We start from the raw sequence: 20,632 nt of genomic DNA on the forward strand, positions 1-20,632 counted from the left end.
GGGATCTGAGGATGGGGAAACAGTGGAAGTGTTAGGGATCTGAGGATGGGGAAACGGGAAGTGTTAGGGATCTGAGGATGGGGAAACGGGAAGTGTTAGGGATCTGAGGATGGGGGAACGGGAAGTGTTAGGGATCTGAGGATGGGGGAATGGGAAGTGTTAGGGATCTGAGGATGGGGGAATGGGAAGTGTTAGGGATATGAGGATGGGGGAATGGGAAGTGTTAGGGATATGAGGATGGGGGAATGGGAAGTGTTAGGGATATGAGGATGGGGGAATGGGAAGTGTTGGGGATCTGAGGATGGGGGAACGGGAAGTGTTAGGGATCTGAGGATGGGGGAACGGGAAGTGTTAGGGATCTGAGGATGGGGAAACAGTGGAAGTGTTAGAGATCTGAGGATGGGGAAACGGGAAGTGTTAGGGATCTGAGTATGGGGAACGGGAAGTGTTAGGGATCTGAGGACCGGGGAACGGGAAGTGTTAGGGATCTGAGGACGGGGGAACGGGAAGTGTTAGGGATCTGAGGATGGGGAAACGGGAAGTGTTAGGGATCTGAGGATGGGGAAACGGGAAGTGTTAGGGATCTGAGGATGGGGAAACGGGAAGTGTTAGGGATCTGAGTATGGGGAACGGGAAGTGTTAGGGATCTGAGGATGGGGGAACGGGAAGTGTTAGGGATCTGAGGATGGGGGAACGGGAAGTGTTAGGGATCTGAGGATGGGGGAACGGGAAGTGTTAGGGATCTGAGGATGGGGGAATGGGAAGTGTTAGGGATCTGAGGATGGGGGAATGGGAAGTGTTAGGGATATGAGGATGGGGGAATGGGAAGTGTTAGGGATCTGAGGATTGGGGAACGGGAAGTGTTAGGGATCTGAGGATGGGGGAATGGGAAGTGTTAGGGATCTGAGGATGGGGGAATGGGAAGTGTTAGGGATATGAGGATGGGGGAATGGGAAGTGTTAGGGATCTGAGGATGGGGGAACGGGAAGTGTTAGGGATCTGAGGATGGGGGAATGGGAAGTGTTAGGGATCTGAGGATGGGGGAATGGGAGGTGTTAGGGATCTGAGGATGGGGGAACAGGGGAAGTGTTAGGGATCTGAGGATGGGGGAACGGGAAGTGTTAGGGATCTGAGGATGGGGGAACAGGAAGTGTTAGGGATCTGAGGATGGAGAAACAGGGAGTGTGGGACAGCATTATTTCTTCTTTCATTTCTTCAGACCTCGTCATAGGAGGTTGAAGGTGGGAGGATGAGGCTGTAGGCCCATGGTGATGGCTGTGAATTGTTGGGTATTTTCTCCTGTGAAGGACACTGGTTACCATCTCACTTAAGCCTCGGAATAGTCCTCCCATTTAACAGAGAAGGCAGACATGGAACGACGCGCCTCAGTTTATAAGAGCCTGTCACTGGGGCTCCTGGACCTCAAATCTAATCTTAACTGAAGGCTGGAATCTCTCTTCTGATTTTCTTGGGTTATTGGTTATATGGAATAGATTTTGCTAGTGGGAAAGTCTGTTTCTTTTTTTTATCAAGTCTTTTCAATCATTTGCCATTGTTTTTATGAATTAAGAATCAGTCATAAATCTAGAAGAACAATTTGGCCTTTTCTGGTTCACCTAACTGTTATGACCTCTGTCCTGTCACGGGCATGGCACGGCCCAGCTGCTTCCTGTCTCAGCACTGGAGACCCTCTGGCGTGGAGAGGCTGTTGAGGAGATCCAGGAGGTTAGGGAGGTGCCTGCGGTCCCCCTTGTGTGAGGATGCCCTGGCTCCACTGCTCTGTGGAAGTTGAAAATGTGACTGCAGGATGCTGCCTTTGCCAGGGTCTCAGACTCTGGGTTACCATGTGCTTTACTTCCTAGAATGGTGTCCTTGAAGCGAGCCGCCTCTGGGATAACATGCGGAAGCTGGGGGAGTGCACAGAAGAGGCGTACCAGATGACTCATGACGGTAGGCGGCTGCCAGATGGCGGGGACTGGCAAATGGGACTGCCTTCCTGGCGTTACAACTCCTGCGTCTCTCCTTATTTTAGGCTACTTGAAACTCTGGCAGCTGAGCAAGCCTTTGCTGGCCTCTTTTGACGCCATCTTTGTGGATGAGGCCCAGGACTGCACACCAGGTGATACACTGTTCAGGACATCAGTAGTGTCAAATACGTAGAAACAGCGCCATGATTATGTAAGAGGACACCTGTGTGAACTAAGTTGATTATTGTTATTTGTGATAAAGAAGAGGATCTTCTTACTTACCTTAGGATTTCAAGCTGCCCCTTCTCCTCACCCAAGCAGATTTCTCTGTCACCATAGGTTTTGCTTAGGTTGTTCTTAACATGTGGACCCAGTTGTAGATCCGCAGACGGTAGGGACCTAGACTCATGCTCGGCGGGAAGACATCATCCATTGAGAGGGAAAAGCTTGTGTTGTCTATTTCTCAAGTGGCTAAGGGAGAACAGACAGTGTTATCAGTCTGACTTTGTAGGTCAATTTTGAGTGCCATAATATTAGAGAAGACACTTGGCCTCATTTTAGATTTGACTGTGTAGTTTTCTTATATTCCAACAGTTCATCCAGGGCAAAACATAATCTGCATTCCTAGCACCAGAAACTGTTTCTTTTGTCCATTAGAAAATGGCTACTTTTGATGGAGTGTGCCTGTCCTACGGGAAAAGGCGACCGTGAGGTCCAGTGTGCCCTGGCTTAGCTTCGTGGAAGTGTTTTTGTCCTTTTCTTTTTGCTGCCTGGGGTGGAGGTCAAGGTTTCTCACTTTTCCTCTCATTTGTTACAGCTATCATGAACATAGTTCTGTCTCAGCCATGTGGGAAAATCTTTGTAGGGGACCCGCACCAGCAGATCTATACCTTCCGGGGTGCGGTCAACGCCCTGTTCACAGTGCCCCACACCCACGTCTTCTATCTCACGCAGGTAAGCGCGCACTCTGCATGGGAGGCATTGCATCTCTCTCCCAGTGTCTTACGTGCCGGGCCCTGTGAAAGGTGGTATGCCAGGCTCACCAGATCTGGCAAATCCTTGCTTCTAAGCAGTGGTTCTCAAAGTGTAGTTCTCAGGGGTCTGCCAAGTCAGACTGTTTTCCTAAGAGGTGTGTGCACAGCGGTCGTCTGAGTAAGAGCTGCTGCGGCTGAACTGCGAACCCATGGCTGCTGCCGCCTTGTACATTTGTACTTAGAACAGTTGTTAGACCAACGCTGGTTGTTCAGACTTGTGTATTTGGCACTTTTTCAAAGACGAGTGAAGCTGCAACTTCAGGGAAAATAACTGACAGTGTTTGTTGTCAAAAATAACATCTTTGCTTTCAAATGAAATTAAAATTTTGGCAAACTCTCCCATAATGAACGTGACAACTCACAGTGTCCTTGATCATGCGAAAAGTTTATTATGCGCCCCTTCCTTTCCAATCACATGTCTGCGTGAGGTGGAATTTTCTTTATGTGTGTCAGCCAAGACAGTTTATCTCAGCAGACAATGCAGATGTGAACACAGGAAGCCAGCAGTCTTGTGTTATGCCAGGCATTAAAGAGATTTGCAAAAATGGAATATGGTGCCACTCTTCTTGCTGAATTTTTTTTTTGTTCTGGGAAATATGTTTAAAAAAATATGTTCTTTATGTCGTCATATAAGAGGCTTTTGGCTGGGCACGGTGGCTCATGCCTGTAATCCCAGCATTTTTGGAGGCCAAGAAGGACAGATCACTTGAGGTCAGGAGTTCAACCTGGCCAACATGGTAAAACCCTGTCTCTACTAAAAATACAAAAATTAGCCAGGCATGGTGGCTTCCGCCTGTAGTCTTAGCTACTCAAGAGGCTGAGGCAGGAGAATCACTTGAACCCAGGAGGTGGAGGTTGCAGTGAGCCGAGATTGCACCATTTTACTCCAGCCTCGGTGACAGAATGAGACTCTGTCTTTAAAAAAAACAGTTTTTAATAGTTATTTTTAAATGAATTAAAATTTCTAATATGGTAAATATAGATAGATAGAGCTCACGTAAATAAAAGCTCTTTGGAGGCTTTTTAAGTGTGATTTTTAAGTGTGAAGCATCCTGAGACCAGAAGTTTGAGAACCACTGCTTTTAAGAAACTCATTTCTGATGAGAAGAGATGTCTCACTTGGATGGAAGTATCAACTGTGCTGTGTTTTGTGATGTTATTGAAAGTTGAAAGTTCCGTAGATGCCTCTGTGACTCTTGCCTTGAGCTCCTGCCGCTGTGGTGATTTAGGGTAGCGTCAGTGCAGAGGTGTTTTGTTCTTTTAATAGACAATATTTTTTTAAAACAGTTTCAGATTTACAGAAAAATCGAGAGGAGAGTTCCCATTTATCCTGTACTCAGTTTCCCATTACTAACATCTTATCGTCTTATATTAATGTGGAACACTTGTCACGATAATGAACCAACATTGATACATTATTATAGACTGAAGTCTATGGTTCATTTTCATTTCCTTAGTTTTGAAATAATGTCTTCTGCGACTTCAGGATCCCATCCAGGATCCCACATTACATGTAGCCGTGTGTCATGAGGCTCTTCTTGGCTGTGACAGTTGCTCAGACTTTCCCTATTTCTGATGCGACCTTCACAGTTTCCAGAAATTCCAGTCAGCCATTTGTAGGCTGCCCCTGTGCTGGGATTTGTCTAATGTCTTTTCTCATGGTTAGGCTAGAGTCCTGGGTTCTGGGAGGAAGACCACAGAGGCGAAGCGCCATTTTCATCACATGCTGTCGAGGTGCATGCTGTCACCATGGCTCATGACTTGATGCTGACCTTGATCACCTGGCTGATGTAGTGTTTGTCAGGTTTCCTCACTGTAGAGTTCCTCTTTTTTTTCATCCTTTCCTTACTGGATGCTTTGGAAGGAAGCCCTATATGCAGTCCACACTCAAGGAGTAAGTGTTGGAGAATCTTCCTAAATGATTTGGAATTCTTCTGCAAAGGAGATTTGTTTTTTCTCTCCCATCTATTTAAATATTCAATCATTTATCTATCTTAATATGAACTCATGGATATTTATGTTATAATTTCAGTTGTGGTTCACTCAGAGTAGTTTTATAGCAACAAAGTAGTGTTTGTTTAAAGTCTACTTTTCATTTGATTGCTACTGCTGTTCACCAAAGCACTTGAAGTTGTGTGTGCATGGAAAAACGCCGTACACACCCCGAGTGTAGGGAAGAATGATATCTTGCCAGCTAGAGGGGTGAAGGAAGCAGGGTCTTGGGCTGAGTTTTGAAGGTTAGGAAGTGACTTCGGTGGATGAAAGTCAGACAGAAAACAGCGTGGGCTGAGGCAGGGCAGCACGGGCAGTGTGCAGGTGCTAGTGCTTCTGCCATGGCTGGTTGGTGCGGGGCAGTGGTTTTAAAGGTAGTGTGGAGAGGGATCTCAAAGGCAAGGGGAGAAGCCCTCCTTACCCTATCTTAATCTTTTGTGTGATTTAGACTTCACTAGATTTGATTTGGAGAAAAGGGTAGATTTGCTTGAAAGAAAAGTTTACTATTGGTGTTGAAAATAATGGAAAATAAAGACTGCTGAGTTGTGAAGGACCTTGAAAGTGAGCCTGTGAAGCTCGCTTTCCGTGTGGGGGGTCAGGAACAACTTGTAGGGTCTGGCCCGGCCAGGCTGTGGCGGCAGTGATGGAAATGCACGGACACACCACAGGGCGGGCTGCTGACTCCCTCTGTCTTGTTGTTTTCCAGAGTTTTCGGTTTGGTGTGGAAATAGCTTATGTGGGAGCTACTATCTTGGATGTTTGCAAGAGAGTCAGGAAAAAGACTTTGGTTGGAGGAAACCATCAGAGTAAGGCTTTTAGTTACTCTTCTCTTTTGTGTTACAAAAGTTTTCCTCTTTATTTCGATTTGCCATAGAGTTTGTGCTCTCTCCCTAAAGGTGGCATTAGAGGTGACGCAAAGGGGCAAGTGGCCTTGTTGTCCCGGACCAACGCCAACGTGTTTGATGAGGCCGTACGGGTGACGGAAGGGGAGGTCCCTTCAAGGATACATTTGATTGGGGTAAGAGTACATTTCTGTTGACCACTTCATGCACAGAAACGTTGTAGACAAACATACCCAATGGTAATGTTCACCTTCCTTGGGATTATCATGCAAGAAAGCATTTGGGTTTTTGACTCTTCCCACAAGGCTGCACCATGACTGGTCTCTATCCCAGGCCATTCTGATTATGCCAGTGAAACATTCCCGGAAAGGCAGACACAAGAAGGGCTGGGGACCTTAGTTTCCACTCTTTAAACAATGAATGCCCTTCTTCCCTTGGCAATGCCAGTGAGGCCACAGGTTACTGGAAGCTTTTCTGGTCGTATGTTGTCATTAGCGTGAGAACAGCTGAGCTGACAACATGCGGAGTACACACCTGGGCTCTAGTTCTGACTGGTCACTAACCGCGTGTGGCTTGGGGCAAGTCACAACTTCTGTGTGCCTCATTCTCTCCATATCAGATAAAATAATGCCTTGCCTTACCTGTTTCACAGGGAGTTACAAGGATTCAGTGGCATGTTTACAGCATTTTTAACCCTGAAGCAAAGTTATATGACAAAAAGATATTCACTCATTCATTTATGGAAAGATTTTCAAGAGCCTACTATGCATTAGGCACTCAGTGAATACAGTAGTGAATCATAATCAAAAGTTGTTTTTTATTTATAAAGACTATATAACAATGGTATAGAAATTTTAGAACCAAAAAAAGAACACCTAATCCCAGTGTTTCATATAATAATTCTCATTTTTGCCATTTTTGTCTTTGTCCTTATAGATGTGTATTTTTGCATAATTGCAATTATAGGATACATAGAAATGGATGCTGTTTTTCACTCAACACATAGGCATATTTTCTTTCATTACTACTTTAATGACCTTATAATATTTGGTCTAGTAGATGTAACATAATTTAGCCATAGTCATTGTTGTAAGAGTAGTGTTTTTGGAATATCATCCATACTGGCATGATATAAAGTAAGTGGTTCTCTACACCTCTCTTAAATCCACTTACTACCTGTACTATGTGTCATTACACGTGATCACACATCTGGTTGTGGGTTACAATGTCAACTGTGTTATTTTGCCCGCTGTTTTATGTGAGTGTTTTACGTGTCCCTCCCTAAAAGATGACAAGCTCTTGGAGTGTGGGGCCCTGGTCGTGTCTGTCTTCTGTGTGGGTCCTGGTGCTGTGTGAGTGCCGGAGCCCAGCCAGTGCTCAGCAGATGCTTTTGGAAGATCTGGGCTAAACAGGGCACAGTCAGGCTGTCTCCTCCAGGAGCTGACCTGTTAAAATGTAGAATAATCTGGACCTAGAGACATTCCGTAGTTTCTTTTTTTGAGACAGAGTCTTGCTCTGTCACCCAGGCTGGACTGCAATGGCGTGATTTCAGTTTGCTGTAACCTCTGCCTCCCAGTTTGAGAGATTCTCGTGCCTCGGCCTCCTGACTAGCTGGGACTATAGGTGCCTGCCACCACACCTGGCTAATTTTTGTATTTTTGGTAGAGTCGGGGTTTCACTGTGTTGGCCAGGCTGGTCTTGAACTCCTGGCCTCAAGTGATCCACGCACCTCAGCGTCCCAAAGTGCTGGGATTACAGGCGTGAGCCACCGCGCCTGGCCTGTAGTTCTTTTCTCACAAGAAACAGTGGTAAATGTGCATACCCAGCACTTTGTATTCAGGTGCCATTTGTATTCTTTGGAATTGTCTTATGTTCTTGGAAGGTGCTTAAATTGCCTTTTTATTGGTGAGAAAGCAGTGTGCAGCTGTAGGTCTTGCCCTTTTTAAAAGCATAGGAAGAGTTTGAGGTAGCAGCCGTAACTTAGAATGTGGTCCCTGTGAGTGTTCAGGCCAAGTGGCAGCCTCGCGCTTTCTGCTTCATGAAGTTTCCTGCTTGCCGCCTGTGCTTTGGGTGTCACTCAAGATCCATTTCCAAGAAACCATCTCATTTCAAAACCCCATCCCTGCATTTGCTTTATTTTGTTTTGTTAAAGCAACAACAAACAAAACAAAACAACAAAAAAAAAACAAAAATCCCACCAAAAAACTTTTTCAGGGGATTAAATCATTTGGATTGGACAGAATCATTGATATTTGGATCCTTCTTCAGCCAGAGGAAGAACGGAGGAAACGTGAGTATCCGCCTGGCTTTGGTGCATTGGAAGGAAGCACCCAAGTGACAGGGACGAGAACGAAGCAGGCCCGGTCTGAGTCAGGGCCCCGTTTCCCTCCAGAGAAGGGCGGGCTAGTGTTGCTGTCTTCCCATGACGAGGGGGTGCCGTGGGCCTCCTGTTTTCATAGGTCCTGACAGATTTTTCCACGTCCTCCTCACAGGAGCCTCAGTCTGTTTCCAGCGCTGGTCCCATACACTGACTCCCCTGCATCTTTCTGTCTGCCTGGGCCACTTTATACGTTGATACTTCCACGTGGGCCCCAAGTGATATCATCGAGCATTTCCTTAGCGCTTTTCTTCTCCTGTTGACTGCGCTATTTCAAATCCCTGTGAAGTAGGTGAGGATCTTGAGCCTAGGGCTTTGTTCCTCAGTCGGAGACGGAGAGGCCACCACACTGCGCTGACTTGCCCAGGGACACACAGCGAGTTAGTGATGCAGTCAGGCCTGGAGCCCGGGTCTCCCCACTTGAAGACCATCCGCTCTTGTGCGGCTGCTTAGGAACGTGCAGCACCTGCCACCATCTGTTAGTGGAGCTTGTGTCACCTTAATTTGTGTGTATATTCTTCTTAGAAAACCTCGTCATTAAAGACAAATTTATCAGAAGATGGGTGCACAAAGAAGGCTTTAGTGGCTTCAAGAGGTATGTGACCGCTGCTGAGGACAAGGAGCTTGAAGCCAAGATCGCAGTTGTTGAAAAGTATAACATCAGGATTCCAGAGCTGGTGCAAAGGATAGAAAAATGCCATATAGAAGATTTGGACTTTGCAGGTAAGGGAGGCAGTTGGTTTTTACCTTCCCCCTAAGAGGAGGAACAGATGGTCTTCTGCTGTTCTTTTTTTTTTTTTTTTTTGAGACAGTATTGCTCTGTCGCCCAGGCTGGAGTGCAGTGGCGTGATCTTGGCTCACTGCGATGCCCACCTGGGTTCAAGCAGTTCTCCTGCCTCAGCCTCATGAGTAGCTGGGACTACAGGCCCCACCACCACGCCCGGCTAGTTTGTGTATTTTTAGTAGAGATGGAGTCTCGCCATGTTGGCCAGGCTGGTCTCAAACTCCCGCCCTCAGGTAATCCGCCCACTTCGACCTCCCAAAGTGCTAGAATTACAGGCATGAGCCACCGTGCCCGGCCTCTTCTGCTGTTTCTTCCCTGTGTGAAATATCTTTGAGCAAGGATGGCTTTATTGCTTAAGGGAAAGGAGAGCAGGGTCCTGGTTCTTCCTCAGGGGCTCTTTATTTCTGTTCTACTTTCAAGCCCGTATAATGGGATTTTCTAGTCCCAGCTCTGCCACGTGTAATGTCAGGCAAGCCGTGTAGCCCTCTTCTGGGCTCTGTCCCTTCATGTGTCAGATGCAGAGGGTGGGTAGAGCCACTCTGTCCTCTGGGATGTGATTCCGAGAGGCACTAACTCTCTTGCAACTAATTTTCGACTTTTCCCCTCATCTTTTTCTTTTTTCTGTTCCCGACAGTTGTTTCCTCTTTCCCCCTTTTCCCACAAAACTGCACTGAGGCAAGAAATGTTCGAGTTCAGAGTCAAGTGGGAAGCATGTATATTTTTGTCATCTTGTTTCTTTCCCCTTGAAGCCCCATCTAACGTGTGCTGTGTTTTTATCCTAGAGTACATTCTGGGCACAGTGCACAAAGCCAAAGGCCTGGAGTTTGACACTGTGCATGTTTTGGATGATTTTGTGAAAGTGCCTTGTGCCCGGCATAACCTGCCCCAGCTTCCCCACTTCAGAGTTGGTAAGAGGCGGCTGGGTAGTGTCAGGTGCTGTTGTAGTGAGTGGTGACTGGAATGCTTCCTTTGCACTGCCTTGTTGTTTGTTGGATGGTGTGGCCTCCTGGTAGGGCACTTCTGGAAAAACTAAACCACAAAACACCTCCTAGTCCTAAACTTTTGATTCTTATACTGTGGTTTTTTAAAAAACAAAACTTCCCCAAGGTGCCCCCCTCTGGGGGCTGCGTGTGGGATGATGGTGTTTGTGGTGGCCCTGTGAGCCCTGCACTGCCCTCAGCTCCAGGTTTTCACCATCAGACTGAGTCTCCAGCCTCATGAAAGCTTTAAAAGATAGTTTACTTGCTTACCATGGCATTTTTTCCTTTAATTAATTCCTCTTCATTTTATTAAAGAGAGAAGAAAATCACAAAAGGAGAAATAGTAAGCATTCTTTATCATTTGTCTGTTTTTTTTTTTTTTTTTTGGTACAGACAGGGGTCTCACTACGTTGCTCAGGCTGGTCTCAAAGTCCTAGGCTCAAGCGATCCTCCCACCTCAGCCTCCAAAGCGTTGGGATTGCAGGCGTCAGCCACCACCGACATTTGTCTGCTTTGTTGTTGTTGTTGTTGTTGTTATTATTATTTTGAGATGGAGTCTCACTCTGTCACCCAGGCTGGAGTGCAGTGGCACGATCTCGGCTCACTGCAATCACCACCTCCCGGGTTCAAGCGATTCTCCTGCCTCAGAGTAGCTGGGACTACAGACGCGTGCCACCACGCCCGGCTAATTTTTGTATTTTTAGTAGAGACGGGGTTTCGCCATGTTGGCCAGGCTGGTCTCGAACTCCTGACTTCAGGTGATCTACCTGCCTTGGCCTCCCAAAGTGCTGGGATTATAGGTGTGAGCCACCATGCCTGGCCTTGTCTGCTTTGAAATAAATTTGTACTGAAGACTGCTTTGTAATAAATTTGTACTCTAAGCATCAGTGCTATTGCTTTGGTTTTAAATCTTAGAATAAAACCGTTTGAAATTTCTGTACAAACAAACAAAGCTGTCTGTTAACTGTGGACTGGAAATTTGTGGCCTAGCACACATTGGCGTGCTGAAAATGGAAACCACAGAATTTGTGACCATTGGCACGTTGGCAAACATAGAACATGGTTTAGAGTGGAGAGAGGAAGGGAGGCAGCCATGGACAAGTTTACTATAGTACCACCTTTTCCCGGCTTCTGGTTTACATGTTTACAAATGTAATTTTTTTGGGGGACATGTAATTTACATGCCACACAACCCACCCATCCGAAGTGTACAATTCAGCAGCTTTTTGCATGCCCGCGGGTCTGCTGCTCTTTGTTGAGTTCCTGCCATTGTGTAGTGAATCGAGATGGGAGATGAGAGGTGCGGTTGAGCAGCACAGACACACAGCACACAGCACACCTGTGTGTCTTCCTTGTTGTCCTGTGACAGTGTCAGGCTTTTCCAGATGGGACTCTGGCAGTCCAGAGACAGTGTAAGGAAATGGAAAGAGACGAGCAGACTCGGTCCTGCTCCCAGGCCCTTGATTAGCCATGGCCTTGTTTGTAGGAGTGACTTAACCTGTCTAAGCCTTGGTTTCCCCGTCCGTCTCACAGGCTTGTTGTGGGAACTGGCATAATGACTGTAAACAGCCATCTGTCACATCGCGGGTGTCAAATAACCAATTAACACATTCCCAGGATTTACGTAGCAGGACTAAATAAAACCCAGCATTTTGTGCCACTAGTCTGCTAGGATTTGGTTTGTTTTTGGAACTGGCATTTGTAGGAAAATTTTGTATTTACAGCCAACAAATGTTGAGTGGTTTTCTGCGGGGAATGGGTGGGGGCTAGTAAACATTTAGATGAGACATAAGGTTTTGTAAGCTTTTGTAAGGCTTTTTAGTTGATTTTTTTCCCCTTTACTTTGTTTAGAGTCATTTTCTGAGGATGAATGGAATTTACTGTATGTTGCAGTAACTCGAGCCAAGAAGCGTCTCATCATGACCAAATCATTGGAAAACATTTTGACTTTGGCTGGGGTAAGCGGAACGGGCAGCATCAGCTAACTTGATGCCATTGAATGTTATTTAGTCTGCATGAGGGGCTGACCTGGAGCCTTCAGAGGCCTTCGGATCAAGATCCTGGGTTGGAAGAGAAACACTGCTTGAACGTGCAAAGGCCAATGACCAGTATAAGAAGTGTTCTAACCAAGGAAACAAAAATGTGGTTCTTTTCTAAGCCATTTCCTAATTCAGTTTAAAAAGCTCTGTTTAAGATACCAGCAGTGGGCCAGGCACGGTGGCTCACGCCTGTAATCCCAGCACTTTGGGAGGCTGAGGTGGGAGGATCACTTGAGGTCACGGGTTTGAGACCAGCCTGGCCAACATGGTGAAAACCCTTCTCTACTAAAAATACGTAAATTAGCCAGGCGTGGTGGCATGCATCTGTAATTCCAGCCACTCGGGAGGCTGAGGCAGGAGAATCACTTGATCCTGGGAGGTGGAGGTTGCAATGAGCCAAGATGGCACCACTGCATTCTAACCTGGGTGACAGAGTGAGACTCCATCTCAAAAAAAAAAAAAAAAAAAAAGTTACCAGCAGTGGTCATGTATTTCTTAATTTCTCCTTTACTCAATTAGTTCTTTTTTTTTTTTTTTTTGGAGACAGGATCTTACTGTGTCACCCAGGCTGGAGTGCAGTGGCACAGTCATCACTCACTGTAACCTGGAACTCCTGGGCTCAAGCGATTATCTTACCTCAGCCTCCTGAGTAACTGGGACTACAGGTGCATGCCACCACACCTGACTAGTTTTTAATTTTTTTCTAGAGACGGGGGTCTTGCTATATTGCCCAGGCTGGTCTCGAACTCCTGGCTAAAATGATACTCCTGCCTCAGCCTCCCAAAGTGCTGGAGTTACAGGTGTGAGCCACCTTGCTTTGCCCCATTCTCAATGTTCATAGGGAAAAATGCCAGGAAGGTTTTGTGCACCCAGCCTTCCTCCCTCTCACTCTTTAGTCCCTTTGAAATGGCGTTTGAAAAGTAGACTTTCCAGAAGAACACATCCTTGCCGGCGAGAGTAAGTGTTCAGGCACCTGGCCTTCGTCACAGACGTGTGGAAAAGTGAGCTGGTCAGCACTCACTTTACCCTTCCCACAAACCATCTTCTCACACTCTACTTATTTTTATCTTTTTCTCCCTAAACAGCTGGAGTATAAACCATTTAGTCTTTTCAACCGTGTCATAAACTAGAACAGAAATTTGAGCTGATAGTTACTACTTAGTCCATCTTTCCCTGAACCCAGGATATTTAAGCCTGAAACCTAAAACTTAAGTGTAAAAGTTAATATAAATACTCTTTCTTGCTTAGCTGTCTCCAGAACAAAGATTGTGTGTAGCAGGATGGTTTATTCTCAGTGCCATATTGCCTCCTCTCGTGGGGTGAGCCGCGCCGTGCTGCCCTATGTGCTCTGGGGTTGAACCACAGGGTGCAGGCAGGGTGGGTGGTCACCACTTTTGAGTAAATGATATTCAACTCTCAGAGGTGTTAAGTGCAGTAGAACCCTGATGCTCATAATGGAATATTTATCGAGGGCCTAACACTTGCCAAGCACCTTTCTGGGTACTGGGGCCTAACAGTGGGCAGGGAAATTCCTGCCCTCATAGAGCCCATCCAGGCGAGGAGATGGACAAGAAAGTGAACGAATAGGATTTCTCTTCACATTTTTGAGGAAGATAATATCAAACTTAAAAGAGAGAAGCTTTGCAAATAAATATTCTACATGACTCATCACAGGGCAAAAGCTTCTTGCATAAAACTGATTAGCTTGCATGTTTATCACATTTTTCATGTCTCCTTTGTCATTTTTCCTCCAGGCCTCTCTTAGGTAGGCTGACTTGGCCATAAGAATGTTTCCAGAGTTTGAAATCTGATGCATTTTTCCCAAAACAACTTTTCACCTGGGCTTCACCGAATGCAACAGCTTAAGCATCAGAGCTTAGAACTGAAGCCCTTTTTCTTTGATTGCATCTTTAGTCACTAAAGCACTTGGATCGTCTGTAAACTTTTTCTGTAAAGGGCCAGGTAGTAAAGATTTCAGGCTCTGCAAGTCACATGATCTCTGTTGCAGCTACCCAGCCGCACTGCTGTAGTGCAAGAGCCCCTGTTGACAGTACATTAGCGAACAAGTGCGGCTGTGTTCCAGTAAAGTTGATTCACAAAAATGGGCATTGTCTGGATGTGGCCCATGTGTAGTTTTCTGACCTCTGGTTTAAAGAAAAGTGTGACTTTAAAAAATCTCTAAACCAGTACCCCCAGGAGTTAAGCAGAATAAATCATTATGTACAAATAGTCTCTACCTATACAAACATTTTTGTATAAACTTTGGTTTATAAGTACTTTTTTAGACCCTCCAGTATAGTTTTCTCATGGAAGTCGTGTCACAGAAGTGGTTAAGCCTGTAACAAAACCACATTGTCAATTGGTAGAACTGTGTGGGATATTACAGAGCAGTGATGTCATCTCACAACATGGGCTACACAGGACTTTTCGTTTTTGCTTATGAAAATTTTGAGACATTAAAAAGTAAAGAAAGCAACACACTGAACACTCATATACAAATCATACCTGTATGTACACATCTCCAAAAAATAGGTACTTTTTTTCCCCATAACTAGCATGCCATTTTCGTATTTTACAAATGTTATAATATGTGGCCTCTACTACCCGATCCATAATTATACTTTTATGATTGTCTCAGAAATGCTTTTTTACAGTTGATTTGTTCAAGTCAGAGTCCAAATCAACATTTGGTTGCTTGTCTCTTATGTTAGATAGAGAGCTATACGGGACTCCCTCCCTGCTCTTCCCATGCTCTTGTCTCATTTCTTTTTTTTTTTTTTTTTTTTTGAGACGGAGTCTCGCTCTGTCACCCAGGCTGGAGTGCAGTGGCGCAATCTCGGCTCACTGCAAGCTCTGCCTCCCGGGTTCATGCCATTCTCCTGCCTCAGCCTCTCCGAGTAGCTGGGACTACAGGTGCCCGCCACCACGCCCGGCTAATTTTTTTGTATTTTTAGTGGAGACGGGGTTTCACCGTGGTCTCGATCTCCTGACCTCGTGATCCACCCGCCTCGGCCTCCCAAAGTGCTGGGATTACAAGCGTGAGCCACCGCGCCCGGCCTCTTGTCTCATTTCTTAAACTGGGTCATTCGTCCTGCAGAGCGTCCCCATTCTTGGTTTGCTTCCCGGTGTGGTTGTGTAACTTGTTCTGCCATTACCTGTCCTGGCTTTCCAGTAACTGGAAGTTAGCCGTAGAGGCTTGATTAGATTCAAGCCTGAGTCTTGGCAGGCATGCCCCATGGGAGGCCGGAGAGGGCTTCGTGCTTTGCCTTGTCACATAAGGAGGCTCACAGGAGCAGGTTAGTTTTTCCCTGTTAGTGATGCTGATTGCTCATCTTTTGAAGAGGCACAGCTAGGAAATGTGTATTTTTGAAAAGAAAGAAAAAAAACCCGTGGTTCATACTGATAATCCCAATCCCAGTTTTTAAACTTTATTTTGAAGAGACAGGGTCTCACTCTGTTGCCCAGGCTTTAGTGCAGTGGCACGATCATGGCTCACTGCAGCCTCAGCCTCCTGGGCTTAGGCACAGTCCTCCCACCTCAGCCTCCCAAGTAGCTGGGAACACGCATGCACCATCACACTTGGCTGTTTTTTTGTGTGGTTTTTTTTTTTGTTTTTTTTGTACAGACAGGGTCTCACTATGTTGCCCAGGCTGGTCTTGAACTCCTGGGCTTAAGTGATCCTCCCACCTCAGCCTCCCAAAGTTCTGGGATTATAGGTGTGACACCAGGCAAATTTCAACATTTTGTTGTTAAATATAACACAAATATATAAAACAGCATATAGCAGTTTAAAATGATGATGCTGTGAGCATCCACCAGATTAGAAGATGGGATCTGCCAGCCATCACGGAGCTGTCCTGGTGGCCCCTGGCCATCGTAGCACCCTCCCTCCTTTCTGAGGGTAACTGCCATCTCAACAGATACGCACTACCTTGCTTTGTTGCACAACTGCACCTTTTTTTTTTTTTTTTAAACCAGGTATGCACTACCATCAGTGAGTGCTGGAAAGTGATACTTTTTACACATGTTCTGTTCATTCTCCTGGGTTTCAAAAGCTGCAGTGTATCTGCATTGTCAGAGGCTTTAGCCCTTCACACGTTCAGCCCTCATAAATTGTGTTCCATAATCTAATTCACTTTTAACACGAAAGGAATTTTACTTCTTTTCTCACACTTGAATCTTTTCTCATACACTGAAATCTTGGTTCCTAACAGTATTTATTACTTATTGATACTATTCTATGTATTTAAAAATAATATTCAAAATAATGCCAGTATTAATGGAATACTGACTGGACTTGAATATTTCCTGACAGCTCCATTTCTCCATGAATGATGTATTTATTAGTCAAAATATCATGTTCTGAAGACACTTAAAGTCCTTTTTGCTTTTGTGGTTTTATTACCAACTTAATTTGCAGTTAGACATGTAGTTTATTCATAATACCTACAGGGATTGCTTTGCTTCTTTTTGATTTAATGATCTTTTTTGATGTGTACGGCCTGTTAATGTTTTCAAAGTCAAAACCTTGCGCCTGGGCACGGTGGCTCACCCCTGTAATCCCAGCACTCTGTGGGGCTGAGGCAGGCAGATCACTTGAAGTCAGGAGTTAGAGATCAGCCTGTCCAACATGGTGAAACCCTGTCTCTGCCAAAAAATACAGAAAAATTAGCTAGTCGTGGTGGTGCATACCTGTAGCCCCAGCTACTTAGGAGGCTGAGGTGGGAGAATCGCTTGAACCCAGGAGGCAGAGATTGCAGTGAGTTGAGATTATGCCACTGCACTCCAGCCTGGGTGACAGAGTGAGACCCTGTCTCAAAAAAAAAAGTCAAAACTTTGTGATAAAGAGAAGTCTCATTACCTCCCTGTTCACTTCAGACTGTTCTTTGCCTCCACCATTCGTAGTTATTTTAAACAATTAGCGATTAATCCTTCAGTATTTCTTTATGCAAGTATTAGCAAATTCGTAGGTATTTTCATATTCTCCTTTTCCACAGAAGGTAGCATTTTCAGACACACTGTTGTGTACTTTGTCACTTAGAAGCCATGGGAATCACTCTTTTATTTATTTTTTACTCTTTTATTTTTTGGCCTTTTATTCTTTTATTTGTTGTCCTACCCAAATCAGGAAATCCCTCTTTATCAGCTCACAGAGCTCTCTCGCCCCTTGGTCAGCGCGTAGTGTTCTGTGTTGACGCACCGTGATTTATGCCGTCCTTGCTCCTGGACATGGTCACTTCCAGCCTTTTGCTTTCATTAATAATGCCTCATTGCACAATCTTATGCACAGGGCATTTCTGTTTTTGCCAGTGCATCTTCAGCATGCATTTCTAGAAGTGGAATTTCTGGGTAAAGATAAATGCAAGTGTGACTTTTCTGTTGTTGTTTTGTTTTTGTTTTGTTTTTGTTTTTTGAGACAAGGCCTGACTCTGTCACCCAGGCTGGAATATGGCGGCACAATCTTGGCTCACTGCAACCTCTGCCTCCCAGGCTCAAGCCATCCTCCCACCTCAGCCTCCCAAGCAGCTGGGACTAGAGGTGTGTGCCACCACACCTGGCTAATTCTGTATGTTTTGTAGAGATGGGGTTTTGCCTGTTGCCCAGGCTGGTCTCAAACTCATGAGCTCAAGTGATCCGCCCTGCCTCGGCCTCCCAAAGTGCTAGGATTACAGGCATGAGCCACTGCACCTGGCCAAGTGTGACTTTTCTAGATGTTGCCAATTTTTTCATGGAGATTGTTATCACTTTAGAGTCCCACCAGTTGTATGCATAAGAGTGAAATAGGCCCGGCGCAGTAGCTCACACCTGTAATCCCAGTACTTTGGGAGGCCTAGGAGGGTGGATCACTTGATGTCAGGAGTTCAAGACCAGCCTGGCCAACATGGTGAAACCCTGTCTCTACTAAAAATACAAAAATTATCTGGGCGTAGTGGCGTATGCCTGTAATCCTAGCTACTCAGGAGGCTGAGGCAGGAGAATCACTTGAATCTGGGAGGCAGAGGTTGCAGTAGGCTGAAATCATGCCACTGCACTCCAGTCTGGGCAACAAAGTGAGACTCTGTCTCAAAAACAAACAAGCAAAAAAAGTAAAATAGACTTTTTAAAGCTAATTGGAAGTTGTCATTTGGTTGCTGTGTGCATTTTGTTTTCCCCATAGAAGAAAAGAATACAGAATCTAGAGAAATACTTCCCCATTACTGAGACTGGGCTGGGCTGTCTGCCCTCAGGGGTCCTGCGAGTAAGTCCCAGAAAAACTGCCTATCTGTGGGAACAAATTTTTTGAGGCTGTAAGACCTTGTGAGAGGTGGAGGCACTCTGTTTTTTTTTGTTTTGTTTTGTTTTTTTTTAAAAAAAAAAAAAACAGTCTCACTTTGTCGCCCAGGCTGGAGGGCAGTGGCGTAATCTTGGCTCACTGCACCCGCCGCCTCCTGGGTTCAAGCTATTCTCCTGTCTCAGCCTTCCAAGTAGCTGGTAGTACAGGTGTGCACCACCATACCTGGCTAATTTTTGTATTTTTGATAGAGACGGGGTTTCGCCATATTGCGCAGGCTGGTCTCGAACTCCTGGGCTCAAGCGATCTTCCCACCTCGGTCTCCCAAAGTGCTGGGACTACAGGTGTGACCCCCACCCCTTAAATTTATATAAATAAAAACAGTTAATCTAGTGGGTTATGAGAGGCTTAAAAAGAGTGACATGGCATAAAATCTAAAGAAATCAGAACACTGCATGTTAGGTTAAATCATGTTTTGTGAAACTTTTCTTCCATATGTGTGTTTCTTACATATGTGCGTATGTGTGTATAGCATTATAATGGTAATGGCATCAAAAACGGTTTGAGAGTCCAGCCCTGGAGTAACTTCTGGAGTGGACAGGGAGTCAGGTACAAGGATGTTCATTGCTGCATTGCTGGAAATAGTTTGGAAACAACCGAGTAACCACAGCGAGGGAATGGGGAAATAAAATACAAGAGAGTGCTCTGACTGAGTCCTCTACGGCATTTTAGAAAAACTAGGTGAGGAGGAAGCCAGAAGTGTAACATTCATCTAAATAGACACCTATAAAAAGAGACCTGTGTCCTTGGACACATGTGTAAACAAGAAGCTATTTCACAGTGGGTTGGAGGGACCTCACCAGGTTCATGGTCCTGGCTGTCTCTGGGGAAGGAAATTGAGATGACAGTCGAAGGGACTTCAGCAAAATCTGTGACTTCAGACAGGATTTCACCTCGTCAGCTGTTAGTACTTGTTGGCCGTAACTTGAGTGTTTGCATGGTGGTTTTCTGTTCTTTTTCATAGCTGGTAGGCAGGCCCTCTAAGAGAAAAGACCAAATAATCAAAATGTAGGACACAGATTGTAGAATAATTAGATCAATAGCCAGTCATAATCCAGAAGATACGAAACCATTCTTTCCTGGGCAGCAGATGTGTGCGGTCCTGCTGCGGATCAGTCGGTGATGAGCTCCACGGGGCAGCAGCGAATCTGACAGTGCCCTGTCCTTGCGGTGTTTCCAGCCTGGGAGGTCACCAGCGCTTCCTCTGGGTGTTCCGTGCGTGCCAGGCATGAGTGCTTTGCATGCATTGAGGGCCTTCTTCTCCTCAGCAGCCACCTGAAGCAGGCACCGTGCCATCTGCATTTATGGATAAAGACACAGGCTTAGCGAGGCTGTCATTTGCTCACTAGCACAGCCAGCAGCACAGGACGGTGGAAATATGCAGGGATGTTTGGGGCAAGTTTTCTTCGTGTCCTCTGTGTTGCCTACCTGGCTTGTAATGTGAATACACAAATAATTTTCTAAAGATTGAGCTGGGGATACCTTAGCATAAAATAAAATCCAGAAATATTCTGGAAATGTCATTACAGGCAATAGTTTTGCATGTTTATCCGTTAAATATTTACATATTTAAAAAGCAATTGGACTGTCAGTTGGACTGTCGATAGCTTTGGAGGCAGGGAAAAGTTAGAGAAACTAAGGGAAAAGGGGGCAGTCGGTGTTTTTCTCTTTCTGGGACTTACAGTGCATCTAAAGGGTTCTCACAGAGCCACAGCTGTCAGTGTTTCCAGTAGACCCTAGCGGAGGTGTCGCCATGACTCTCTTTCTCGCTCTTTCCTTCTCAGGAGTACTTCTTGCAAGCAGAGCTGACAAGCAACGTCTTAAAAACAGGCGTGGTGCGCTGCTGCGTGGGACAGTGCAACAATGCCATCCCTGTTGACACCGTCCTCACCATGAAGAAGCTGCCCATCACCTATGTACGTCTGCTGTCTGTGGAACATAATTCAGCTATTTGCGTTTTTTGCTTGTGAGCTCTGTGCTTATCTGGGTTGTAGGTGAGGAGATAAGAGAGAGCTGTGTGATCTTTTATTAGGGGCTTTTCATATGAGAGGCACAAGAGGTGTGTGGTCTGCCCCATGGTCAGAGGTCAGGGCACGTGATGCTGCCTGGCTGTGCTGAAGCCGTAGGTCTGGGAGGCTGGGTTGTGACACACACTTAGAGGGAGAGCTGTTCCCTGGGGTCCCAGTGCAGCTTTTCTTGGTTCTTTATCTTGACTGGATAAATGGCTGTTTCTGAGCTCAGGGAATTTGGGGGTGTTGAGGCCACTTAGTTGGTGGTGCTGTGGGA

At 45.7% G+C, this 20,632-nt stretch overlaps 1 protein-coding gene across 6 annotated transcripts in view; it reads left to right on the plus strand.

Annotated features, from left to right (window-relative positions):
* Positions 1 to 20,632, plus strand: part of FBH1 (F-box DNA helicase 1) — a 44,509-nt gene that overhangs the window by 23,227 nt on the left and 650 nt on the right. For 5 of the 6 annotated variants that reach the window (XM_063610019.1, XM_063610020.1, XM_063610023.1 and 2 more), the window contains 10 exons: positions 1,863 to 1,950; positions 2,033 to 2,119; positions 2,785 to 2,921; positions 5,700 to 5,799; positions 5,890 to 6,011; positions 8,050 to 8,125; positions 8,738 to 8,935; positions 9,779 to 9,904; positions 11,828 to 11,934; positions 20,131 to 20,262. In XM_063610019.1, coding sequence (XP_063466089.1) covers positions 1,863 to 1,950; positions 2,033 to 2,119; positions 2,785 to 2,921; positions 5,700 to 5,799; positions 5,890 to 6,011; positions 8,050 to 8,125; positions 8,738 to 8,935; positions 9,779 to 9,904; positions 11,828 to 11,934; positions 20,131 to 20,262 — 1,173 coding nt within the window. Of the gene's footprint in view, positions 1 to 1,862; positions 1,951 to 2,032; positions 2,120 to 2,784; positions 2,922 to 5,699; positions 5,800 to 5,889; positions 6,012 to 8,049; positions 8,126 to 8,737; positions 8,936 to 9,778; positions 9,905 to 10,291; positions 10,320 to 11,827; positions 11,935 to 20,130; positions 20,263 to 20,632 lie in introns of those variants that run through there. The other variant, XM_063610024.1, reaches the window with a different exon arrangement.

Source organism: Symphalangus syndactylus, chromosome 10 (assembly GCF_028878055.3).
Source record: "Symphalangus syndactylus isolate Jambi chromosome 10, NHGRI_mSymSyn1-v2.1_pri, whole genome shotgun sequence".
NCBI lineage: Eukaryota > Metazoa > Chordata > Mammalia > Primates > Hylobatidae > Symphalangus > Symphalangus syndactylus.